This window comes from Chrysemys picta, chromosome 7 (assembly GCF_011386835.1).
Source record: "Chrysemys picta bellii isolate R12L10 chromosome 7, ASM1138683v2, whole genome shotgun sequence".
NCBI lineage: Eukaryota > Metazoa > Chordata > Testudines > Emydidae > Chrysemys > Chrysemys picta.
In genome coordinates, this window is record NC_088797.1 from 30,871,976 (window position 1) to 30,897,877 (window position 25,902).

At 61.8% G+C, this 25,902-nt stretch overlaps 2 protein-coding genes across 18 annotated transcripts in view; one reads left to right on the top strand and one right to left on the bottom strand.

Moving 5' to 3' along the window:
- The first annotated feature begins 815 nt into the window (after positions 1 to 815).
- On the top strand, positions 816 to 16,149 carry RCOR2 (REST corepressor 2). Of its 3 annotated transcripts, none has more exons than XM_024100344.3 (12): positions 827 to 1,729; positions 4,029 to 4,085; positions 4,850 to 4,930; positions 6,400 to 6,452; positions 6,893 to 7,054; positions 8,610 to 8,734; positions 8,952 to 9,021; positions 9,316 to 9,549; positions 9,917 to 9,994; positions 10,188 to 10,245; positions 10,441 to 10,667; positions 11,125 to 16,149. In XM_024100344.3, the coding sequence occupies exons 1-12, from the start codon at positions 1,603 to 1,605 to the stop codon at positions 11,467 to 11,469; spliced, it is 1,617 nt and encodes a 538-aa protein (XP_023956112.1). In that variant the 5' UTR covers positions 827 to 1,602; the 3' UTR covers positions 11,470 to 16,149. The 3 variants fall into 3 exon arrangements, with proteins under 3 accessions (XP_065409064.1, XP_023956112.1, XP_023956113.1); XM_024100345.3 differs by having other exon boundaries at positions 1,590 to 1,729; positions 4,033 to 4,085; XM_065552992.1 differs by lacking the exon at positions 4,029 to 4,085 and having other exon boundaries at positions 816 to 1,729.
- MARK2 (microtubule affinity regulating kinase 2) overlaps positions 13,743 to 25,902 on the bottom strand; it is a 105,706-nt gene continuing 93,546 nt past the window's right edge. For 5 of the 15 annotated variants that reach the window (XM_065552985.1, XM_005305557.5, XM_008179668.4 and 2 more), the window contains exons 13-19: positions 25,381 to 25,556; positions 25,041 to 25,138; positions 23,182 to 23,340; positions 21,727 to 21,978; positions 20,150 to 20,176; positions 17,225 to 17,269; positions 13,743 to 16,891 (exon numbers count right to left, since the gene is read on the bottom strand). In XM_065552985.1, the coding sequence (XP_065409057.1) occupies positions 16,540 to 16,891; positions 17,225 to 17,269; positions 20,150 to 20,176; positions 21,727 to 21,978; positions 23,182 to 23,340; positions 25,041 to 25,138; positions 25,381 to 25,556 (1,109 nt within the window). In that variant the 3' untranslated portion in view covers positions 13,743 to 16,539. The remainder of the gene's footprint in view (positions 16,892 to 17,224; positions 17,270 to 20,149; positions 20,177 to 21,726; positions 21,979 to 23,181; positions 23,341 to 25,040; positions 25,139 to 25,380; positions 25,557 to 25,902) is intronic. The other 10 variants (XM_065552986.1, XM_005305559.5, XM_065552983.1 and 7 more) reach the window with 5 other exon arrangements.

Genomic DNA, 25,902 nt, shown 5'->3' on the forward strand with positions numbered 1-25,902 from the left:
CTTTATATAAACATATAAGAAAACAACGTTAATACTGTGCTAATAAATATATTACAAGGGATTCTCCTAGAAGTGATAGGCTGAGAGAATAGATGTTATAGATCCATATCTATCTATCCATCCATCCCTATACAAACACCTCTATCTATTGATCCATCTACCCATAAATATCCATCACCCTATATACCTCTCCACTTATCCATCTCTATCTGTCTCTCCCCATATATACTCCTTTATCTAATCTATCTCTCTCTATATATATTTAAATCTATGTATGCATATCTATAGTCATCCACATACGCTAAGCACATCTGGTCCAAGAAGGCAAACAGTGCAATAGACAGAAAGGGGAGGGTGTATTCTGGCTGGGGAGAAATATATCCATTGCAAAAGCTAAGCCGCCTAGTCTCCTGCTGGGGGTGAGGGGTGTCACCATAGGTGCTGGAATTAGGGGTGCTGGGGATGCCGCACCCCTTGACTTGAAGTGGTTTCCATTCTATACACGGTTTACAGTTTGTTTCAGTGGCTCTTAGCACCCCCACTATAAAAATGATTCCAGCACCCCTGGGTGTCTCTGTCTTTGAACAGCCCTCCATTTCTCTCATTCTCTTCCTTTCATCCCTTCTGCAGGGAGAGGGGCATTTTAAAAGACAACATAAAGACCCACCCAGCAGCTCCTCTCATTCAGTATATTCCCCTCCTTACATACACATCTGGGATCAACTCTCTCCTCCCCCCTTCCGCCTGCCTCTTGCCCCTGCCTGCCCCCCTCTGGCCAGATGTGCATCCAGGCGGAGGGGTTCAGCTGGGAGGTGCTGAGGCCAGGGGAGCTGGAACTACTTTTCCCCAGCAGCAGCAAGCAGCAGGAGCCGACCGAGGAAGCTCCAGTCTGACTCTCATTGTGTGTGTGTGTGAGGAGAGACGGAGGCAGGCACAGGAGCTCCTGTAAAGCCTCCTGCCCACGCAACTTTCCACCAGGGTTCCCCCCTCCACCACACACACTGAGTCAACCCCCCTCTTCTTGCAGCATCCCCAGCTCCTGGAATCAGGACCCCCCCATTTCCACCCCCTACTCCTGGAGGTCACTTTTATTTTTGTGCACAAGTTGCTACATCTTTGGAGGAAGAAAGAAGCCATAGAAGGAAACTGGGGTCAGATCGTCCCCAGGGGAGAGTTGGGGGGAAATCCCTCATTTTTAACCCAACTTCCTCCCCCGTTTTTTGCATTTGGTAGGTTATTTTTTTGCGGGGGGGTGAAGTATCTGGAATCTCAGGTGTTGGGAGCAAAGGGGTTTGTTGGAAAGTCCCCCCCTCATTTCAGGGGAGTTTGGGAAACTTTTGAATGGGAGGAAAGATTTCAATCTGGGAAAAGAAACCCTGAAATCTTCCCCCTTTGCAGGGAATTTTGGGGATCCCTCCATCCTGGGATCCGCCCCCCATGGATTTTTCTGAGGTTGTAAGTTTCGCCCCCTCGCTGTTTTAATTTTGGATTGTTTCAAGTCGCCAACGACCAGCGCGCGCGTGTCCTCCACCCTGAACCAGGGCTAAAGGGGGGGATTCCTGTGGTGGAGGGGGCCGCAAAGCAGAGGGAGCTGGGGGGGCAATGCCTTCCGTGATGGAAAAATCCGGCCCGGCCTCCGGGATCCTGTCGAGGAGCCGGGCGAAATCGGCCACCAATGGCAATCATCAGACCTCGGAGGATGAGAGCAGCGAAGAAGAGCATTCGCACGGTAAGTGCCAGACTGGGGGCACAGCTATTGTGCAAGGGGCAGGGAGCCAGCTACGGTCCACTCCACACACGGATCACGCGTGCGTGTCCCGGAACGGGAGCCGAGAATGATTCACTTGCGACACGCATGTGGACTGGGGGGCTCGTGACACGCCACGAGTGTGGACTTAGGGGGGCTCACGCCATGCGTGCGGTCTGGGGGGGTGTCGTGATACGCCACGCGTGTGGACGGGAGGGTCACGCCACGCTTGCAGACCGCACCTCCCCGTGGAGGAGAAAAACTCTGCTGGAGAGGGAGGCCCTAAGGGTCAGGGATAGGGAGCTGGCGACAACTTCCCGGGTCTGGGGAAGTGACAGCGAGTGGCCCGGTTCCCCCAGAACCAGGAGGTGCGCGGGGAGGGAAGATGCTATCTCCCTAGTGACTTGAATTAACCCCACTTTCTACGGCGTCGCGGGATCCCCTCCTCACCTGGCGTCCAACGGGGAGACGTGGTGACCCCCATGGCTTCTGGGGTTAGCCGGGGCGGCCCGGGACTAGAACACAGTGTAGAATACAACAATGCTGGAATATTATTTCTCCTGAAATCCCTGCTGGGGCCCGATCCCTGGAGCGGGCGGCGGAGGGGGGGGGGGAGGAGGAAAGACAGAACAACACTAGGGGGTTGGGGGCCAACCCCTTCCCAAACTTAGCCCCAGGGTGAGCAAAGGGACGCTCCCGGCTGAACAAAGAGCCGGGGCATCACTGGAAGGTTGCTTTTGCTAACAGCTTCGACCCCATTGTCCCCTGGCGCCCTCGTGTGTGCCTGCTGCCTCCCAGCGTCAGCCGGCTTTGTTAGCCCCCCTCCCCCCGCCGCACACCAGCGCCAGCAAGGGATGTGCTGGGGGGATCCAAGGAGATTAGAGCGGCCGATTCCTCCCACCGGCCATGTGGAATCCGTTTGGGGAATGTGTGTGGGGGGACAGTTACGCCCCTTTGCTGCTGGCTCTGGGGAGGCACAGGCAACCCAGGAGTATGGGGTGGGGGGTCAACAGGGTGGAGTGCTAGTCTGCTGTTTGGACACCCTCCCTTGCCAGCCCTGTTAGCCCATCACTAAGGAAACGGGGGCCTCACCTCCGAGACCTCTCATGTTCTTCCCCCAAGTGTGCAGGGGGTGGCGTCCCACCGCCCCCAGCTGGTCAAGATACTGGGAAATTCTGCCAAAGACACCCCCTCCTCCCCAGCGAGAGCGCCTGTCACAGCTGCACCGCAGGCAGCCACCACCCCCTGCCGGGGAGGGGGGGGGTTGCATCCTGGAGGGTGGGGGTTATATTGTGTGCAGGAAGGGGGCAGCTACCTGGGTGGTACCCATCAACAGCTGGGGGCCCTTCCCACTCTATCTTCCCTGTGGGTGTGGGATCCGCCTAGGAGCAGACCTCCTCCCTCCCCACGTCCTCTCCCCACCTTCCCCTCCCTCGCGTGTGTTTCTTGGGCCCCGTGCCGGAAAGTGAAAGCAGGGCAGCTCCTTGGCAGGCGCTGGCTAAATGCTTCCAGATCAGGCTGCAGCTGTGACAAGTCAGGCTTCCTGGGAAAGGGAGCCAGGGGTGGGTGGGAAGTAGAGAGGGGAATGGGATAGTGTAGGTCCCCGCCGGTGAACTAGAGCTAAATTGCTTGTCCAACTCTGATATGCAGCTGCCTGGGGTGGGGGGGGGGATGTTTATATACAGGGATCCCTGGTCTGGTGCTGGGATGCAGCCACCTCTGGGGAGGGCTGTCTGGGCTGATTAACAGCTAAACAAAGCTACACGTAGGTTGGGAAGTGAAGGAGAAGCTGTAGTTGTTTGACAGGGTATTTAAGAAGAATGGTATTTACCAGAGCTAGGAATTAATACTGCATTAGGGCCAGCACTGACTCCGAGGGGAGAGCCCCCTACTGAGCCCCATCTCACTTCCTGCAGCACAGCGCCCCCTAGTGCTTAACTGGGGCATTGGGGTCAGCACTGACTGCAGGGGAGAGCACCCCCTACTGAGCCCCCTGCCCAGTTCCCTGCAGTATAGCACCCTCTAGTGCTGCACTGGGATCAGCACTGACTGCAGGGGAGAGCACCCCCTACTGAGCCATCACTTCCTGCAGCACCTTGTGGGTCCTCCCAACCAACCCGTGTCACATCTCAGCCCTGTTCTGTGCAAGCGTGGAGCTCACAGGAAGGTCCAAGACTTCCCTCCCTTAGGGGAGGGCAGCTAGGGGTTGGGGCCTAACTTCTGGGTTCTCTCCTTCAACTGCAGCTGCTCCCTCACACCTGCCCTTCTCCTTCCCTTGTAGACAGCATGATTCGGGTGGGGGCTGATTACCAAGCTGTGATCCCTGAGTGCAAGCCAGGTAAGGGTACTGATGCCGTCAGGATTCCTGGGGAGGGGCAGAGACAGCAGGGGGCACCGCTCCTTAGAAATCCTTACTCCAGTCACCCAGGACCAATGGCTGTACAGTGCGGGCTTGATGGGGGGAGCAGAGAGAGGAGTGGGGGGTTGGTCTGTCTGCAGGCAGCCTCCCCCCTCACATGCTGTGGGAGCCTCCTCCCCCAAGACAGTGCCTGGGTGGGATTGAATGGGGGTGCTGGGCTTTGTTAAGGTTCAAAAGGGCGAAGGAGCAGAGGGGAAAAGTGTACTCGCTTCCTCCCTGCATGGTGCCTGCCCCTGCCAGCGCCCCACCTCCCCCATTACCAGGAGCAGAGCAACATACTCTGGGTCTGATTGTGCCCATAGTCTCTCCTCCCCTCACTTGTGCATTGGCACAGTAAGAAGCTTTTCCTGGCATAGGGCCACAGCTGCCTCCGCTGCCAGCTGGGCTGCTGGGGGGCTCAGTACAATTGCTTTTCTCTCATTGGGGCTGTGGGTTGGGGTTGAGGGGCATCATCAGAGCTGTGTGGTGGGCGGAGCCCAGGGCCAGCATAGCAGGGGGCTGCGGGTCAGGATTGAAGGGCACTGGCAGAGCTGTGGGGTCTTGGTCCCTGCTGCCCTCTTCATTTTGTGGAGTGAGTCCTAGAGCAGAGCAGGGGCTTGGGGGCTGTGTGATGGGTGGGGCCCAGGAGTGTCTGGTGCTGGGAGCTCCGTGCTGACCCTTTGTCTCCTGTCTGTCTGATGCAGAAAGCCCTGCTCGCTACAGCAACAAGGAGCTGAAGGGGATGCTGGTCTGGTCGCCCAACCACTGCGTGTCAGATGCCAAATGTGAGCAGCCCCTAGCCCTTATCATTAGCACATGGGCACCACAGCCAGGGCACCTGCTGCCTGGGGCTGTTCCCTCTCCCGCTTCCCTGTCTGGGCAAGGCACCAGCCCAGCAACTCCTCCCCCCTCCCCTGGCCCAGAAACCCCCCCTCCCCTGCCAATCAGTGCCCCAGTCCAGCTCAACACATGACCCTCTCTTCCTCCCTGACCAAGCCCAGCTCACTGCCTCTTTCCCCTGGCCCAGTGCACTGCCCATCTCTCCCATCTCCCATAGCCCCCTTGTTTGCCAGCCCAGCATGCTACCTCCTCCCCTCCCAACCTCTGTCCCCCCCCCAGGCCCACCCAGCAACCTCCACAGCCCAGAGTGCTCTGCCCTCTCCCACCCAGCAATCCCCTTTGTCCCCCAAGCCCAGCATGCCTTCCCTAGCCCAGTGCACAACTGTCCCTAGCAAACCCCTCCCCCCAAGCCCAGTGTGCTGCCCCGCTTTCCATGGCCAGCAAATCTCTCTCCCCCTTTCCTTGGCCTAGCAATCCCCTCTGCCCTTGCCAACATACTGCCCCCTTACTCCTCCTCTGGCCCCCACATGCTGCTCCTCCCCTCCGCTTACCCCCACAGATACTCTAGATGAGTCATTTCTAACCCTTCAGCTCTTGCTCTGGTGGGGTTTAGGACCTGGGGGAGATGGCCATGGAGGACCTGGGGGAGATGGCCATGGCTTGCCCCCCTCCTTCTAGACATATTCACTGCCCAGGACATTGCTTCCCCATCCTGCAGGGCAGGGTTGGGATCAGAGAAACGGAGAGGGGAGGTTCCAGGCTGGGGATCAACTTCTCGCCCTGCAGGGTGCAGGGGGATTGTGGGCTTAGACAGAATGCCTAGCCTATCACTTCCACACAAACCTTGGGTGAGACGGGGCATGGGGGCTGGATGGGTCTCACACCCCAACACAGAAAGACAAACATCCAGCCCCACAACATCAGACACCCCCCCTTGCATGCATACCCCTCGTGTATCAGAGATGCCACCCTGCGTGCGCCCCTTGTGTATCACAGGTCCGCCCCGCATGCATAACCCCACATCAGACATGCTCCCTGCGTGCACACCCCTGTGTATCAGACACCCCGCCGCATCATGCATGCCCCCGCATCAGACATACCCTCCGTGCATGCACACCCCCTCGTCAGGCATGTCCCCACATGCACACCCCCTCCCCCCCATGACCTGGTATCAGATCCCTCCCACACACAAACCCAGTGTTAGACATTTCCCCTCCCTGCACATACACAATCAGTATCACACCAACCCCCGCCTAACATCAGACACTCCCTGCCATGCATGTGCTGTGCTGTCTCAGGCCCATCTGCACAGTAGATGTGATACCTTGGGTGGTGGGAGTTGTGGGGGAGGGGAGGGTCCAGCAGGAAGAAGTTGTCCTGATGACTTGTCTTGTCTCTTCTCTCCCCCCATCAGTGGACAAATACATTGCAATGGCCAAGGACAAGCACGGCTACAACATTGAGCAGGTAGGGGCAATCCCCACACCCTGCACACTGCATGGGGCAGCCGTGTGGGGATAGATCCCACAGAGTTTGGCCCTTTTGATTCTTGTGTCCCACAGGTCCCAGGGATACTACCCCATCTTACCTCACCATGCCCCAGGATGCCTGACCTGGCCCCTCCAACACACACACCCCGGAATGCTACCCCGTCCTTGGGATACTGAACCCTGTGCCCCATCTCACCCACCCTCCATTGCCCTGGGGACGCTGACCCCTCCCGCCCTGTCTCACCATCTTCCCCATTCCCAGGGACACATCTCCCCTACCATACCCCCGGACACCCCAATCCCTCACCCTAGCTCATCTCCCTCATTCCATCCTGGGGATCCCCCTCATCCCCATCTCATCGTCCCCTCCCCACCCTGCGGATGCTGCTGCCCCTCTCACCCCCCATATCGCCCCAGGCCCTGGGGATGCTGCTGTGGCACAAGCATGACGTGGAGAAGTCTCTGGCTGACCTGGCCAACTTCACGCCCTTTCCAGACGAGTGGACTGTGGAGGACAAGGTGCTATTCGAGCAGGCGTTCAGCTTCCATGGCAAGAGCTTCGCGCGCATCCAGCAGATGGTACGTGCCTATCACGCCCCCTCAACCAGCAGATGGTGCTTGCAACTCATCCCTTGCAAACAAGCAGATGGTACATTCCACTTCACTCTTCTCCCCCATACAACCAGCACATGCTACCTACAATCTCCTTGCAGTTGGCACATGGCACCTGCCACCCTGTCTCCCCGCCAGCAAATGGTACCTGCCGCCCCCACCCGCACAAACCAGCAGATGGCACCTGACATGCCTGCTCCCCCCTGCCAGCAGATGGTACCTGCCATCCCTCCTGTGGTCAACATAATTGGCATATGCTACAATTCCCCCCCCCCCAGCCACCACATAGTATGTTCCATGCACCCCCACCCAGCAGCCAGCAAAGATGGTACATGCCACCAACCGCCACCTGGCAGCTAGCAAAGATAGCTTGTGCCACCCTTTACTCCCATAGCCAGTGGATGGTATGTGACCCCCTCCCCCTGTAGCAGCTAATAGATAGTATGTGGCACCCTTGCTTTCCTCCACAGTGACCAAATGGCATTTGCCACTCTCCCTCCCCCTGCAGGCAGCAGGTGGTATGTGCTAATGACTGCACCACGCCCCCCCCCAGCAGATGGTATATGCCACGATGTCCCCATCTCCCCCTGCGGCCAACATATGTGATATATGCCAACCCCCTACCCTGTGTGATGGTGCCACCTTACCTCGTAGGGGCCTGGCATGGGGGTGCGGACTTTGTGAACCCTCCATAGCTAGGGACCCACCTTCCTTCTCATGGGGATCCAGGCAGGCCTCTCCCTCCTCTCCCCCTCCTACTTTTTCCCCATGCAGGCATCTCCTCCTCCCCCCCTCCGCCCCCGCATCCCATCTCTCCCTCCCCCTGCATCTCCTCCCACCCCTGCCCCACCCCATATCCCATCTGTCACTCCAATCTCTTCCCCCCCAGCATCTCCTCTCTCCCTCATCCCCCCGGCATCCCTTGCCCCATCTCTCCCCCCCAGCATCTCCTCTCTCCCTCATCCCCCTGGCATCCCTTGTCCCATCTCTCCCCCCTAGCATCTCTTCCCACCCCTCGCCCACGCCCACTGCATCCCATCCCTCCCTCCAATCTCTCCCTCCATCTCCTCCCACCCCTTCCCTCCTGCATCCCATCTCTGCCCCTCATACCCCTGGCATCCCATCTCTTGCCCCATCTCTCCCTCCCCCTGCCCCCACGCATTCCCATCCCTCCCTCCAATCCCCCCCTCCCCACGAGCATCTCCTCTACCCATCATCCCCTCAGCATCCCATCCCTTGCCCCATCTCTCCCCCACAACATCTCCTCCCCTGCCATCCCATCCCTCCCTCCATTCTTCCCCACCCAGCATCCCATCCCTCCCTTGAGTCTCTCCCCTCAACAGGCATCTCCTCACGCTCCCTCCCCTTCCTTGTCATCCCATCCCTCCCTGCACCATTCAATCTCCCCACGCACCTCACCACTCCATTCCCAGATATTGTATCCCACCCCCCCGCCCTCTGCCAAGCACTTCAACCCCCCGCTCCCTCCAGGCATCTGACCCCATCCCCTATCTGTCCCCAGCTCCCCGACAAGCTGATCCCCAGCCTGGTGAAATATTACTACTCCTGGAAGAAGACAAGGAGCCGCACGAGTGTCATGGACCGACAGGCCCGTCGGCTGCTCAGCAAGAAGGAGAGGGATGACAGGTGAGGTGTGTGTGGGGGGAGGTACAGGCACGGGCAGGGTCGGGGGTTCTGGATGAGGAAGGGGGGCAGGCTAGATGGCCACGGACGGGGTGGAGGGCAGACAGTGGGGACAGGGGGTTTGTGGTGAGGTGGAGGGCAGGGGCTGGGGGGTCCGGTTGGGGGGGCAGCCTGGGGTTCTTGGTACCATCCCCTCTAACCCATGCCATGCTCCCCCCAGTAACGACGAGATGGAGGAGGGACGGGCAGCCAGCGAGGGGGAGTTTGATGCCATGGACCCCAAGAAGGAGGTGAGGGGTTGGGGGTGGGTTGGCTCACAGGCAGGTGGGTGGGAGAGGGCACATCCTCACTCGCTTGGGCTCTGTGCTGAGGGTGGGAGAGGGGACCCTGGGCTGCAGTGGATCATTAGAGGGCAATATGCTCCAGGGGTCAGCATGGGGCCAGTAGGGGGCACTGTGCCATGGGATGGTGAGGGGGGTGCTGTGCTGTAGGGGGTGTTGTGGGAGGAGCCAGTCCATGGCACTGTGTTGCAGCAGGGGTTCCTAGGGGGCGCTGTACTCAGATCAGCTCCATTTCCTGCCCAGCCGAGCTACCAGAAGCTGCCGAACAGCCGGCCGGGCCCAGGATCGGGCTCAGGGCCTGTGAGGAAGGAGGCGCAGCTGTCGCAGTATCGGCACCACCCACTGCGCTCACGCCGGCGCCCCCCCAAGGGCATGTACCTGAGCCAGGATGACATCGCTGGCATCTCGGCCAGCCCTGACGTGGGCACCCTGGCGCTGCGCCACCTCGACTCACAGCTAGTCTCCCTCAAGCGCCAGGTAACCCCAACCCCCCCATCACCCCTGTCAAACCCCCAGCCCTGACGTGGGCACCCTGGCGCTGCGCCACCTCGACTCACAGCTCGTCTCCCTCAAGCGCCAGGTAACCCCAACCCCCCCATCACCCCTGTCAAACCCCCAGCCCTGACATGGGCACCCTGGCGCTGCGCCACCTCGACTCACAGCTCGTCTCCCTCAAGCGCCAGGTAACCCCAACCCCCCCCATCACCCCTGTCAAACCCCCAGCCCTGACATGGGCACCCTGGCGCTGCGCCACCTCGATTCACAGCTCGTCTCCCTCAAGCGCCAGGTAACCCCTGAGCCCCCAGCTCTCACTGACAGTCCCCTTCTCTCCCCCGCCACTCAGGTCCAGTGCATCAAGCAGATCAACAGCAGCATGAAGCAGGCCCTGGAGGGTGGGATCGACAAGCTGCGGCCCCCTGAGGTGAGATGAGGGGCACTGACCTCCATGTAGGGGGAGAAGGAACCAGCCCGTTGGGGGAGGTGAGGTGCTGGGCCCAGCTCCCATGAGGCACAAGGGTTGGGGAGAGGAAGTGCGAGCCCAGGACCCGCCCCGTGGGAGGGTGAGGGAAGGGCAGGTCTGAATCCCAGCCTGATGCTCTCCACTCTCCCGCCAGGGGAACGGCAAGTTCAACTCGCGCTGGACAACGGACGAGCAGCTGCTGGCTGTGCAGGGTGAGCTGGGGTCGGGGGAGGTGGGGGTGGGGCTCCAGGGAGGGAGTGCCGGGGTGGGTAGGTGCCCCTCCCATCATGGCTGCCCCGTGGGTATGTAAGTGACGCCAGCCTGGGGATGTAGCTGCCCCTGGACTCCCTCCCTGCATGCAGGGACCCTGCCTCCCCTGAGTAGCTGATCCCCTTCCCTCTCCCCAGCCATCCGCAGGTACGGGAAGGATTTCCAGGCCGTGGCTGGTGTGATCGGCAACAAGACGCTGGCCCAGGTGAAAACCTTCTTCGTCAGCTACCGGCGCCGCTTCAACCTGGAGGAGGTGCTGCAGGAGTGGGAGGCTGAGCAGGGGGGCTCCCCAAGGGGCCGCTCCCCCCCGCATGACACCAAGAGCTCCAGCGTCTCACTGGCCAGCAGCGAGGAGGACGATGAGGTGAGGAAGGGGTGAGACCCCTGACCTGTACCCACAGACCCCTCCAATCCCAGGCCAGCTGGTGCCCCTCAGTCCAACCAGTAGCCCCCAGCCATCCATTCGCCACACGCAGCCCCCGGCTCTGCCACTTCCCTCGGTCTGACTGATGGGCCCGGGCCCCCCGCACGCTCAGCCAAGGCCCCCCAGTCCGACCCACGGCCTCCTGCCCTGCCAGCCCCGGGCTCCCCGCACGCTCAGCCAAGGCCCCCCAGTCCGACCCACGGCCTCCTGCCCTGCAGCCCCGGGCTCCCCGCACGCTCAGCCAAGGCCCCCCAGTCCGACCCACGGCCTCCTGCCCTGCCAGCCCCGGGCTCCCCGCATGCTCAGCCAAGGCCCCTCAGTCCGACCCACGGCCCCCTGCCCTGCCAGCCCCGGGCGCCCTGCACGGCTCCCCACTCACTCTGTTCTCTCCTTGCAGGTGCAGATCACAGCTGTGTCCCGCTCTGCCCAGCAGCAGCCGCAGCCCCCAGCATCCACTGCAGCGGCTCCGCCCTCTGCCACCCCCCGGCTGCCGCCCACCACGTTGTCGCAACCTCCCCCCTTGCTGCGGCCCACGCTGCCCACAGCGCCCACGCTGCACCGCCAGCCACCCCCCCTCCAGCAGGGACGCTTCCTGCAGCCCAGACTGTCGCCCAACCAACCGCCCCCACCACTCATCCGGCCTGCTGCCTCCCGCCACCATGGGCGGGGGCCCCAGCACCCCTCCTCACTGGTGGGCGTGGCCCTGGAGCCCCCTCCTCCGTCCTCCTCCAGCTCCCTCTGAGGTGTGGGGGGAGGCCAGCTGAAGCCCCCTGCTTCCTTAGTGGCCTGGATCCTGCTTGGTTAAGGGGTCAGGGGCTCCATCTACCCCATAGTGACACACTGGGGGTGTCTCTAGGACCCCCCCTCCCCAGGGGAGGGGAGAGACTGAAGGACTTGCATTGGTTGAACCTGGCCCCCCCAGCGTGGTCCATTTGGGCTCTAAGCGAAATCCAGGCCAGGAGAGTGGGTACCAATGCCAGCTGTGGGGAGCCTGGGGTAGTGGGGGGGAGGGGAGGGTTCTTTACTTGTAGAGGGATCAGGGCTATGGAGTGGCACACCCCCTGCTGGTGAGCCGTGCCCAGTGCGGGGCAGGGACCCCTCCTCACCCCTAGGAGCCTGGGCAGGGGATGGGGCTCCTATCTGTGGCTCAATGAGCTGTGGGATGTATCGCCTCCTGGGGGAGGGGCACAGGAATGTTCTCTTGGCACTGGGGGCGGGGGGGGGGGGGGGGAGGAGAGCTGACGCTAGCCCCTGGCTGGCAGAGCAGTTGCTGGGGGGGGTGTTGTTGAGGGGCAGGAGTAGCACAAAAGCCCCCCCCCCAAATGGGGCACAGCTCCCTCACCTTGGGGGGCAGCACTGGCTCCCAGGGGGGACCTGAGTGCCAGGGTCCAGGTAAGGGGTAACCAGCGCTAACACTGGGTGAGGCACTTGCAGGAGAGTTGGTGGGAGCAGCATTGAAGAGGCCTTGGAAGAAGCACAGAGCTGGGGGAGGGGGTTGGGCATCCCCCTCCCCCATCTAGAGGACAGCAGCTCAGTAGGCACCTGCGCAGCCATGGAGACCCCCCCCCCCATGCTGGGTGCATGCTGCTTTGCTGGGGGAGGGGGGTCTGGGCAATGGGGCATTTGTAGGCAGGGCTTGTAGCTGCAGCCCCAGGGGTGGGGTAGGGGGAGGTAGGAGCTATGGGGGGGGGGAGAAGGGGGTTACATTCATGTTGCATTTTGAATAAAAGTATTTTACTAGACGTGTCCTGAGCCCATCCATGTGCTGCCCCCACCCCTCCATTTCCCTCTGCCACCCTCCTGCCCCCCATTCCCCCAAACATCAGCTGCCCCACTTCCCGCGCTGCAGAGGGGCCGTGCACTCCCTGGAGCCTCCCACCCCCCATTGCCTGGGGCAGGAAGGGCCTGTGCTTGGCCAATGGGCACACCAGGCTCTTGGGCTCTAGGTGGGCTGAGCCCACAATTCAGCTGGGACACTTCCCCCAATGCCAATGTTGTCCCCCCCCTCCGAAGCCCGGCCAAGGCAGAGAGTGACAGGGCTGCCCCAGCAAGGATTTAACCCCAAGCTTAGGCAAAGCTGGGAACAGCAGCCAGCTCCTCTGGGCCCTGCACAGGCTGGGTCTGCCCCCTCCCGGCTGGATGCAGCAGGGCCCAGACTAGCAGAGACGAGGCAGGTGAGGTAACAGCTGTTACTGAATCAGCTTCTGCTGGGGGCAGGGACAAGCTCTGCTCTTCCTGGCTGGAACTCAAAACGCTTGGCTGGCTCCCCCCACCCCCAGAGCTGGTCCAATTCGAGCTACTGCCTCAGCCATCTTGCCACTGGGCTGGGGCATTAGCGTGTCCCAGGCGGGGCCAAGGGCAGGACGGGAACCCACCAGCAGTTGGGGCTGAGAAAGGTGCATTCACTTTGGGGACAGTCCAGGGGGCCAACGCCCGTGGAGCTGCTGGGCTGGAATCTGTTGCCCTGGATTCCTGGAGCTGGGATGGGCCTGTACAATCAGCCCCTCGAGCCTGGGTGCCTAGGACAGGGGCCCTGCCAGTGACACGACACAGACAGTGAGGCTTGAGGCTCTAGGAGCATCCAACTGGGGGCCTCCCCTGGGGTGGGCTGAGGCTCCTGCACCTGTACTGCTGACTGCAAGGATGCCTGGAGGAGGGGCAGCGCTGGGGCCCAACCCAATCTGTGTTTGGCTGAGCAAACCCCAGGCCCTCCCCTGGCTGCAGAGCACAGAGCCGGGCTGATGAACCCAGACTGGCCACGAGGGGAGCCAAGACCCCCCCTAAAAACATGATTTCTACAGCACCTTCCAGCCCAAGCTCTGGCCAAACCACCTCTCCCCGTGCTGGGAGAGGGGGGGCTGTTTATATAGGCATTGCAGTTGCCTCTGGGGTAGTGCCCAGAGAGCCCCAGTTGTGCAGCTCCTTTGGGGCTGGGGAGGGCCACCAGGAGCTGAAGGAGGAACACGGGGGGGAGTGGGAGCAAGAGGAATACAAAACAGGAGGCCGCAGCGGCTCTTTCTGGAAAGTTTTAATCTAGAACCTGGAAAACTACATCGAATCGCAGCTCTGCTCCAGGGCCCCAGCGGGGCCAAAGCCCTCCAGGATGGGCCAGTGGCAGGGCCCCCCCTCCCTCCCCAAGAAGGGGGCAGCATAGAGCCCATTCCCTGACCCCCCAGCAGGGGACAGCGTCAGGGCCAGAGCAGATTTGTGTTTTTTTTTTTTATTTAAAAAAAAAAAAAAAAGGCATTTTCTGATCAGAATAAAACAAAACAAAACGAAAAAAACCACTCACAAAACCGAGGTATCAGTACAGATATATACAGGCTGGGGGGGGAGAGGGGGAGAAGAGGGGAGGGGCAGCCCCCAGGGGCAGGGAAGTACATTATTTAGCATCACAAGTGTGGCTATGATGCATGGAGAAGCCTGGTGGCGAGGAGGGGGAAGAATGTTAGTGCAGCCAGTGCAGGGGGTGGGGGTGGGAAGCAGGGGAAATCCTGTAGCCAGTGTTGGGGGCGGGTAATGGAGCCAGTGTAGGCCCTGAAACACTGGCTGAGGGGTCCCTGCTGAGCCAGGGCCAGCTGTGATCGGAGGGGGGATTAGACCCTCTCCCCCCCAGCACCACACAACTGCTGCCTTCCCCCTGCCTATTCTTGGCTTCAAGTACCTGTGCCCCCCACACACCAAGGCAGTGCCTCTCCCCCCCCTACAATGCCTAACCAGAAAACTGGAGCAGCTCCGGGCTCAATCAGGACCTCAGCCATGTGGGCAAGGTCCCTCCCCCTAGTCCCGCCGAGGGAAAGCCAGAGCCAAGAACCAATGGCTGGAGAGTGGGAGGAGCCCCTGTTCCCAGGACAGCAGGTAACAGTCCCCCCACCCCCCCCAGGGAATCATTTGGCATTTCCAAACACAGCCCCCCACTGACAGGGGGGCCCTGCAAGGAACACTCCGTGGCTCCCACAACTCCTCACCCCGGCACAGGGAGCAGGGCCAAGCACACGGGCTGGGGGAAGATGGCACTAGCTCCACCCTGGAGAGGGACTTGCTAGATAGAACCCAGGAGTCCTGACTCCCCCACCCCAGAACACTAGGCCCCTTCCACTGCTCAGGGTAGGCCCCCAGTGATGCCCACTGCTGCTAGGGACCAGACTATGTGGGGGGGTGCACTCAGCCAGTCCCAGGGAGACCCTGCCCCACCCCACATGGGGCAGAGGGCACAGCAGCAGCCCTGGTGGGCAGAGGCGGAAGCTGAACAATAGCTGGGGGCAGACCCAGAGAAGGGCCCTCGCTGAGAGCCCCCTGACACCCAACAGCCCCTCCACTGCCCCCTGGGGTCCAGCTGTGCCCAATGCAGGCCGGGGGGGACCAGGGGGTGAGCCAGCCCTAGAGCTGGGGGGAAGAACACCAAAGCTGCAGTGCAGGTTAAAAACATTCTCTTTATTGTGTCTAAGACAGGGGCTCAGCTCAGGGCAGAGCCCCCGGGGAAGAGGCCTCGGACCCCTCCAGCCTGACACCCCCACACCTGTCCTAGGGGAAGTCACCCTGGGACCGGGGAGATTCGGTATGAACCACCCCCTCTTGTGAGATGCACGGGGGGGGAGAGGAACACATCCATCTGCACCCTCCATCCAAGCAAGGGATAGGCAGCGGGGGAGAGGAGGCTGCTGCCAAGAGGCCCCCTCCCTCTATCCCAGCCAGTCCCTGCACAGATTCCCTCTCACCCCCCTCGGATCTCGGACATGGCCCAGCTGGGGGAGCTACTGCCAGACCGAGGGGGATGGGGGGGGACGGGGTGCAGCTGGGGGAGGGAGCCCATCAACCAAGTGCTCCAGTCCAGAGGAGGTAGAGCTCACAGCCCAACCGCAGCACCCCTCCCCCTCCCGCATTGCCCCCCCATCGGGAGCAGAGCTGGGGAGGGGCTTGTCCGGCTGGGCCTGATCATCCCCACTCAGGGCAGGGGCTCAGCCTGGGAGCCCACGTGCTACAGCTGGCTGGGGGGGGAGGCTGCCAACAACCCCACTCCCATATTAATGCCCATTGGGGGCACCCGCAGGAAGGTGGGGCCTGGCTTTCCCAGCTCCCTGCTGCTGCCCCAGCCTGTGGGAGCTGCCCTCAGTGCCCAGCACAGCAGGCCCAGCCCCAAGCAACCTGCCCCAGGGGAAAGGGCAAGTTGGCACCTGCAGCGGGGCTGGGTGAAAGGCATTGTGGGAAAGGGGGAGAGGTGAGGGGTGAAAGGCATTGTGGGAAAGGGGGCCAGACTTCTCTGGCTTTTGAACCACTTCTTTTTTTGGTAAGAGCTCCCGGCCAGCATGGCAGGCGTCTGAGGGGCAGTACCACGATTTGCTGGAGCCCGCATGCTGGTGGCAGCAGGGGGCAATGTTGCCCCCCAGCCCTCCCCCTGCCACCGTCTCTGCTGCCACCCCCACCGGGGTATCAAAAAATAAACATTTCTCCAATTAATTACAATCCTGCGAGGGGAGAAGTGTGCAGCTCTGGGCCTCCCCATGCGCTGTGGGGGGCGCATGTCTGCACGGGAGGCAGCTGTGCCCCCCTCCCCTGGTGCACAGCCAGGGGGCATCTCGGCACAGCAGTGGGGGAGAGGAGGCATGTTTCTGCACCCCCTGTCCTGGTGCACGGCTGTGGGTCCTTGCAAGGTGGGCAGGAACGTCTCCAATGCCCCTCCCGGGCACACAGCTCGAGGGAGGAGGGTCTGCGTCTCAGTGCCCCCTGGCACACCGCCATGGGGAGATCCTGCAGCTCAGGATCGCCTCGTCCCAGCCCAGGGCACGTGGGGTGCAGCGCAGCAGGGGGCTGGTTAAAGCTTGAGCTCGTTGGCCACCTTAGAGGCAATGTTCTTGAAGGCCATGGAGGTGCCCGTTATCCGTTTGAAGCGCACGCCATTGAGCGACAGCCGCGGCAGCTTGCACACCTCCATCTCCCACTGCACAAAGGAGTCGTGGCCGGGCGCCCCGTGCATGCACAGCAGCATGTACTTCTCCTGCAGCTCGCATTGGCAGCTGTTGGCGTCCAGCACCTTGCGGATCTCCTTCATCATCTCATTGGGCTCCATGGAGCTCGTCGTCTTCATGCTCCAGGTGAAGCGCAGCGAGCGAGGCTTGGCCTCCCGGTTCTCATCCCGCTCCTTGTCCCCACCCACCATGTGAGGTCTGCAAGGGGGAGACAGCGTCAGTGCGGTGGGGGCACCCCACCCCAACTGCCCAGCCCCCAACCTGACAGCTGGAGGAGACAGAGTCGGCATTAAGGACAGATGGACAGACAGGAGCAAGGGCTGAGACAGAGGGGGCACTCCAGCCAGGGGCCCCCAGAGAGCCCCCAGCCAGCCGGGGACCCTAGAAGAGAGGGAGCCCCAAGCCAGGGTTCCCCACAATGAGAACCAGTCAGGCAAAGTGAGGCTGAGCTGTGCCCCCCTCCCCAGGTTGCCCACTCCAGATCCCATGGCTGGGGGGCCCCAGGGAGCAGGGAGGCAGCTCCGTTCTCACCTGAGGGTCTCCACTCGGTCTTTGCTCTCTGGCTCATGCGGGTTCCTCAAAAAACAGAGTGGGAGAGTTTAGTTTGGAGGGGGACGGGGAGCGAGAACGCTGACGGCCGCACCCCACAACTGGGGAATGAAAATGCTGATGGCCCCACCCCCGGGGGCAGTCCCCCTCAATTGCAGGGGGACAGGAGGGGAGTCCCCCGCCTCAGCCTGGGCATTGGCACGAGACAGCTCCTTGCATGCCCTGCTTCAGCAGCCTCACGCTTGGTGGAGCGGGAGCAGTGCATGCTGGGAAAGGGTGCTGTGGAGAAAGGGTTGCTGGGAGCCCTGCTGCACTAGGAGGACTCCCAACACTAGGGCACAAAGGAGACCCAAGAGGCAGGAGAAGCCGGAACGGTCGGGGTAGGACTCCGAATGCCATTGCCTCCTCTCCCCTCAGGGAAGAAAGGAGCTCAGGCCATGCTGGGGGTAAGCCTGGAGCAGGGTGTTGTATTCAGCAGCCCCAGGACAAGCTGCCACTTGGCAGCAGTGCTCACCTCCTGTCCCCAGGCAGGGACTGGGCCAGGCTGGCATGAGTACCAGGCATTCACTGGCAGCGCCCACCCCCTGCACTGCAGAGATCGGGCCAGTTTGAGAATGGCACAGTGAGTTATGGACCTGAGAACAGAGCCCAGGAGGATAGAACCCAGGAGTCCTGGCTCCCAGCTCCCCACATGCTCCTGCTGGAGCTAGGGACAGAACCCAGGAATCCCAGCTTTCAGCCCCTCAACCCCTCCTGGAGCTGGGGATAGAACCCAGGAGTCCTGGCTCCCAACACCTCCTGCTCTAACCCACTAGGCCCCCTCGTCCCCCGGAGCCAGAGTCTATTCAGAAGCAGATCCGGGGGCAGGGACAGGTTTGGCACCTGCTGTTCCCAATAATGAAGGGGCAGAACCAGCTCAGAGCCAGGACACTACCAACCCCCCCGCTCCTTTCTCCCCAGATGTGCTTGGAGGAGAGCTGACTAGAGACCCCCTTCTCCGTGGCCTTTTGGGGTGCCCCCCTCTGTCACATGATGCTGCTGATCACTGTCCTCCGAGCCCAGCTGCTGCACAGCCCCTGGGCCAAGGACACAGCCTCCCAGGAGCAGGGAGAGGGGCAGGCTCCAGCCAGCAGCCAGGCTGGGGTGGGGGTGAAGGGGGACTGGGTTGGGGGAACCCCCCCCCACTTTCCATTCAACTCCCACCCTGCATGCAGGAAGCAGAACCCCGGAACCCTGATCTGTGCCAAGCCCTGCTAAGGCAGCCCGAGTCCTGCCTTGCACCAACCACCCTGCCCCACTAGGGGCATCAGCACTGCTCCCCGTTTCACCACTGCCCCACCCTTCCGCCCTCGCTTCCCCTGAGGAGGGCCCCCAGCCCACACTGCCTCATGCCCACTCTCACCCAGGGCACCACGGCCCAGCGCAAGCCCAGTCCCTGGCACCCGGGGACCAGCTGACAGCAGCACAAGTCCCAGGGGATGGACGTCCCCGCATGGCCAGGGCCAGGGGTCAGAGCAGCCACCTAATCCCTGCCTCAGCCATCTTCTGCTTCTCCTTGGGGGAGGGATCCCTAGGACGACACCCAGCCTAGGGCACAAACAGTGCCAGGGCCCTGATCCCAGCTCTGACAGCTAGCGAGGAAATGGCACAGAAGGGGGCACAGGAGTGGCGGGGGCAGACAGAACGTAAATCCACGGCCAAATCCCAACTCTCGCCCCAGCACAGCAGCCTGAAGCCCATCCGCTTGGCACAGCCCGCACTGCCTGGCTGGCTCCCTTTGCTGGTTACAGGGTGGTTACGGGTGCACAGTCATGCAGGGAGCCATGCAGCACAGCGCAGCCGCCTCCTCCTCATACTCTCAGGGCCAAGAGAAGCTAGAGTCCAGGGCTCTGCCCCAGTCCTGCCTGGGCCCCTTCATCCCGAGCCACCCACTGCCCCAGTTTGCTTGTGCCCTTCCATCCTGACCCACAGCCCCCCCCACATCCACTGCCCCAGCTCTGCCCCCCAATCCTGACCCACAGCTCCCTGCTATTCCAGCCCTGCCCCCAGAGCTCTGCCAGGAGTCCTGACTCCTAGCTCCCTCTGCTCTGCCCACTGGTCTGATGCTGCCCCCAGGGCCTATCCTTTCTATTTTCTCATGGGAGCGACCACCGTGAGGTGGGGAGGAGCTCGTTCCCTTGTGGGGCCAAGGCGGAGGCCCCACGCCAGGCTCTCCTCATGGGGAATGGTGACAGCCCAGGCCACAGGCGGGTGGCTTGGCTGGTGAAGAGCCTGGCCATGTTTGCCAGCTGCAGTAGGGGGGACCCTGCCAACCCTGCGGATCTGAGAATGAAGCATGGAGGGGGTGCAGCTTCAAGAGCAGCCAAGCGCCCCTTGAAGCAGCCCTGGGGCACCCTGGCAGCCCCCCTAGAGCATATTCCCAGCAGGTTAGCAGGCTTGGCGAGCACCCCACGAAGCCCCGCTCCTAGTGCCACATGCACGGGGAGAGGGTTAGTCTGGGTCCGGTTAGAGATCAGAGCTCCAGCACTGCTCACCAGGGAGAGGCAGGGCCCCCTTAAAAGGACAGTGCAGCCTATCAGGCCCCGTGCCATGCCACCCTGCCACCCATGGTAGGCTATGACTGAGATGGCAGGGACTCTTCCCCCAGCCCCATGAATGCAGGGGGAATTGGAAGACTCAGAGCCAGGTGTAGGGGCGCATGCCCACAGTGGTGACCCCTCCTGAGCAGGCTGCCCTCAGGGGAGGGGATTCTAGCCAGCTCACTAGGCAAGAGGGGGCGATGCCAGGCGGGGAGATAAGCCCATTGTCCCTTTAAGCTGCTGTCAGGGCACCAGCCCAGACCCCCAGCAGACGGGGTGGGACGGGGTTAGTACGGGACGGACAGGACAAATCCAGAGAGACGCCTACCTTCTGGCAAACCTGAAAGACACATTTCTACAAAAACACAAACAGAGAAGAGAAGGGAGAACGTTGGGTGCATCACTGCGAGACCCCGGCCCATGGGGAAAGGAGAGCCATGAGGATGAGATGGTGCCACACCACAGGGCAGGGCAGCACCACCCCTACACACCCACCCACGGCACAAGACTTTCAGCCATACCTAACCACTAGGTTCCCCTCCCCCCAGAGCTGGGAGTAGAATCCAGGAGTCCTGACCCCCAGCCCCGCCCCCCCAACCCACTGGACCCCACTTCCCTCCCAGAGCAGGGAACAGAAGCAAGCAGCTTGTGCTGGGTGGAGTGGGGGTTAGTGCCTAAGCAGAAGGAGCGGGGGAGCTGCCACCACGAAGGGGAATGTTGGTGTCTGGGGACCCATGGCTCCTCTCCCGGGTTCCTGGAAGCAGCCAACCCTCGCCCCAGCGAGCGACAGCAGAAGGGATCAGGGTAGAGGCTGGGCTTGAGGACAGGCCTGCCCAGATGTGAAGCTCAGAGCACTTGACCAAATTCCCCCCAGAAATCAGCCCCATTTCACAGGGGGGAATCTGCCACACAGACACAGCAGAGAGTCACCCAAGACGCCACCTCTTCCTCTCCCTGAGCTGGGAATAGAACCTCAGAGTCCTGGCTCCCAGTCCCCTCCCCCACGCTCTAACCCACTAGAACATACCAACTCCAGGCAGTACACAAGCCCCCAGTCTTTGTGGTCTCCATTGACCCCAGCAGCAGCCTTACAGCTGCCCTGTGGGTTCTGGGGAGCCTGGCAGCCCTGGGGCAGGGGTTAGAAGACACTCCCCTGCACCAACAGGCCCTGGGCCATCCCAGCCCAATCTCCAGCGTGGTCCTGTGCTCAGGGGCAGCTCGCCCAGCTGCTGGCCCTAGAGACATTTCTTCCCTTCACTCGGCATCTATTCAAAGTGCCCCCTTGTACTGGCAACGTGCCCCACTTTATGCCCACTGCCAGTAAAGGCTCCTTTCCCACTTCTGTACCCCCTGCTTTTTGCCCTACCCTCCAGTTCTGCTGGTGCCCCTCAAACCTGATTCACACCCCCCTGCTGTCTCAGCCCAGGGCTCCTCCCACAGCTCTGCAAGTGCCCCTCAACTCCAACCAGCAACCCCCATTATCCCGGCCCTGCCCCCCCAAACACAGCTCTGCAGTGCCCCTCCACCCTGGAGCCCCCTGCCATGGGCACATGGTGGTTTTGCGATACAGGACTTTACACAGATGCCGAGGGCAGCCTAAGCCAGATCAGAGCTGCACAACACAGACAGCAGCAGACGACAGCGCAGAAGGGCGATGAGCCAGCTGGGAGCCCAGGGGTGCCAAGCCCAGTGCCTGGCACAGCACAATACAGTACACAGCTTGCTCTCAAGTGCCCTTGCCAGGGCTGCGCAGGGGGCTCACTGCTGCCTGCCAGCCCAGGATGCTCGGTGCCTTTCCCTGGCCTGGGGATGCAGGTATTCTAGGAGCAGGTGAGCCAACCGCAGCAAAACACCTCCCTCCCCCCCCTGCATGACACAGACACATGCAGGCCCCCCCGCTCTCACCTGCGCACAAACTTGGAGGTGAACTTGCTGAAGATGCTGCCGGAGGCACCCCGGCGTCCCTGGCTGTTCCCAGAGGGTGAGGCAGGTGGTACGTTGTAGGGGAGGTTCTGCTGGTCCCGGACCTGCCGGAGCTGCCCGGCGTGGAAGGTACTGCGGCTGGAGATGCCCCGTGGGAAGTTGGTGCGTTCTGGGATGGCACTGCTGATGTTGTGGGCAGAAGGTGAAGCCCCTGGGACCCTCTGGGGGGCAGTGCTGTGGTGGGGGCAGAGATCCAGTCAGGGGGCAGTGCTGGTAGGCATGCCTACCCCCCCGGGCTTCCAGTCTGCAGGGGGCATTGATTGCCAGCATCCACTCACATCCTGACACAGGTGCCATCTGGTGCCAACCAGACACTGGGCACCTCCTCCTCTGGGGACCAGATGGATCCAAGAGACTGCTGGTGGGGTAACCTGGGGCCAGATCAGACCTGGTGCCCCCTGGAAAGGAATGGACCTGTACCCCACTCCCCATACCCCTAAGCAAGCCAGTTCCCCCCACTCTGGGCCAGATCAGAGCTGGTTCCCATGGGAGGGGAATGATCCCATATCCCATTCCCTGGACCCCAAGCCAGCCAGTCTACACAGCACCCAGTCTAAACACCCGCGGCTGGCCTGTGTCAGCTGACTCGGGCTTGCAGGGCTCTGGAACCTGAGCCTGGACGTCTACGCTGCTGTTTTACAGCCCTGCAGCCTGAGTCAGCTGACACAGGCCAGCCGCGGGTGTTTAATTGCTGTGTTGACATACGCTTAGTATCAATATTAAGTGTAGTAGGCACAGGCAGCTACAAAAGCCACGTCAGTCAAGATCCTGCCCCCCACCCTGGCCCCTCCCTGCGCAGCGCGGCTCCTTAGGGCCCGGAAGCAGAGGGGAGATAGGGCACTCTCGCATGCAGGAGTGGAGGTGCCACGGAGGCCAGTTGTCCCAGGGCCTCCATCTCTGGTTCCACGAGGCTTCAGAGGGGGCCGTCCCCTGCCAGCTAGATGTGCAGCAGATGGTTATCTCCAGCAGCTGACCCCTCAGGCTCCCCTTGTGGCTGGAGCCCACAGATCAGCTGGGGTGCAGTGAGCTAGTGTGTGGGGGACCCTAGGGAGTGGCTAGCAGGAGCTATATGGAGGGAACATTAACCCAGGGCTGAGACTCCAGCCCTGCACAGGCTTCCACCAGTTCTGGCCTCAGGGGGATCATGGGATTAGCCATCCCCTCCCTGAGTGGCTGGGTGGGTCCCTGGGCAGCGCTGGCTGCAGGGATCACCTGGTGCCACCCACCATGGACAAAGATGGGGGTTGCCACATCTGCTGGGCCCCCATGGCCCAGCATCCTCTTGCTCACTCACTTGCAGGCCCGGTGGCCCAGGGAGGGGTGCGCAGGAAGTGGGTGAGGAGCAGACACTAGGGGGCACCCTGCCTGCCTACTTGCCTGGGTCTCTGGGCCTCACAATTATTTTCAGTGGGGGGCAGCGTGGGCTTGTTGGGGTGCACGGAGGCAGACATGGATTTCTGGTGCTGGCGCGGGCGTGCGGAGCCCACGGCGGCGGAAGCGGAAGCCGTGGAAGCCCTGGACCCCGGAGTGGTTAAACTAGGAAACAAAAGCAGGGGAGAAGCACAGATTTAAAGGGAGGGGAGGGGGAGGGGACATGAGGCTGTATCCAGAGCTACACCTGCTCTCAGGGTCTATAGAGCTCTCCCACCCACCCTCCTCCACAGTGCTGGGACCTGAGGGGTGGCTGGATTGTTCTCTTGCACAGCCATGGGGCCAAGTAGCATCAGCTGCATTTGGCCCACTAGCCACCAGCCCGAGAGCCAAGCTTTGCTGGCCCCAGGATCAGGGAATGACTCTCGCTCTGTGGAGAGGAAAGCCCCAGCCCATGAGCCAGCTGGCAGTTCCTGCCCTGGGGCCTGAGTGGAGCCAGTGCCCCCTAAAGGGGAAAGGCACCAGATCCCACTCCCCACCACCCTGAACCAGTCAGTCCCCTGCCCTGTGGCTGGACTGGAGCCGATGCCCTCTAGAAAAGAAAGGCCTCAATAGCTCAGTCCCTTAGCCCTGCTATGGCCTCCTTGCCACATTCCCTACAGAGATTTGGGGGTAGGGGCACCCCGATTTATAGCCTTACAACTTTTCAGGAAGACCTAAGCCCACTGAGGAAGAAAAATCCCCAGCCCCCCTGTGCTGCCCTAGAGATACAGTCCCATGTTGGCAGAGACAGATCAGGGAGCAAAATATACAATATACAGCCCAGTATATGTGTATATGGGGGGTAGGGGGGGAGGGACACACACTCAGATGCAGAATGGGCAAGGGGCGGGTGCTGATGAAGGTGAGGGGTAAAATAAAGGAGATGGGCAGTGGGGTGCAGGTGGGCACGGAGCCTCTCCCCCAACTGGGGTCCTGCAGCAGTGGGGGATGCTGGGTGCACAATGAATGGGAGCGGAGATGGAGCAGCAGCAATGGGAAGGAATGGGGGTGCCATGCTCCAGATGGGGAACCTTTTGCTGCTCCTCAGTCTGAGCTCAGTGGGGTCTAGAAGCAGTCAGGCACCAAGAGCCCAGTCACCTGGCCCTGGAGGGGAACAGCGGGATGCGCAGAGCCCAGTCACCTGGCACTGGGGGGGGCGGGGGGTCAACAGCGGGATGCACAGAGCCCAGTCACCTGGCACTGGGGGAGTGGGACAGTGGGATGCACAATGTCCTGGCACGGGGGGGGGGGGGGGGGGGGGGAAGAAGAGCTGGACACGCAGAGCCCAGTCAGCAGGCGCGGGGAGGGGAGAGGGGCACGCGGAGCCGGGCACACAGAGCCCAGAGGCTGTGGGAATGGGTAGGGTACTGGCCTAGGACTTCCCCAGCTGACCGCGCAGAGGGCAGAATGGTGTGATCCAAACCCTGGGATGGGGGCGTGGCATGACCCCCTTGCCAAATGCCCCTTCCACGCTTGCTACATCTGCGATGGTGGCAAAATGAGCAGCAGTCCCCAGGGAGCAGCAAGTCAGCTCCCTTGGCCACTGGAAGGGGAGAGCTGCCAGCTTCCGCGTTGCCGTGCCAGGGCCCCTGCTGCCCAGGCAGGAAGCCCCCTCCACTCCTCCTCAGCCCTGGGATGCAGTGCGCTCCCTGAAGTGGGGCACCACGCAGAGAAGATCGTGGTGTTGCCGAGCCCCCAGGCCCCAGCGTGGCACAGATGGGAGACAGACGCCCTGGCGGACTCCCAGTGTGGCACTCCAAGGCTCCCAGGGATGGGATGGCCCCCATCTAGCCTCCTACCCGGGACTGCCCGGGGAGCCCTACCTGTCCTTGCCATTCTGTATGGAGTTCTGGCCCAAACCGGTCCGCTCCAGCATGGGGGAATTCCGGCTCCGGTTGGTGCTGGTGGAGAGGACACTGTTCTGTGGGGGGACAGACATGGAGTGAATGGGGGCATCTGACACCTGCTGCCCCTCACCTCATCCCAGGCCCATCCTGCACAGGGGGAAACTGAGGCACAGAGGTGAAGTGACTCACTCAACTTCACAGAGCAAGTCTGCAATCAAGCTAGGAATAGAACCCAGGAGTCCTGGCTCCCAGCTCCTCCCACCCACTAGGCCCCCCTCCCTTCCCAGAGCCAGGAACACGATGCAGGAGTCCTGACCGTGGATGGGGTGGGTGTGCTCTTCTTCCTCTCGAGCCCAGTCAGCGGGCTGGCGGGCACTTTGACGGTGCTGCTGGCCTTGCGCCCAGCCTCACGCTCCTCCTCGGGGCGCTTGTTCTCCGCGTTGTTGCTCTGGGTCTTCTTGGAGTATGAAGTGGAGGTGGGGATGGCAGGGACTGTAATGACAGCGACAGGCCTGCGGGCTGAGCATGGGCAGCGCCAGATGGACCCCACCCACCGCTGCTGCTGTCTGGCCAGCCAGGGGCCATGAGTCCCCCATGTCCCCACCACCACCCAGGCTGGCCAGGAACCATCCCACCTCAGTACTGTCCCCCAACCCCCTGCCACTACCACCCAGCCAGGGGCCTCAAGTTCTGCTTCAGTGCCCCCACCCAGCACCACTACGCGGCTGGGAACCATCCCCCTCCACTGCTACCCGCCCCACTAGGCTCTGGCTCGCCCCCATCACCACAGGGGCCAGGCTGGCTGCCCTGGACATCTCCATGCCAGGAGACTAGAGCA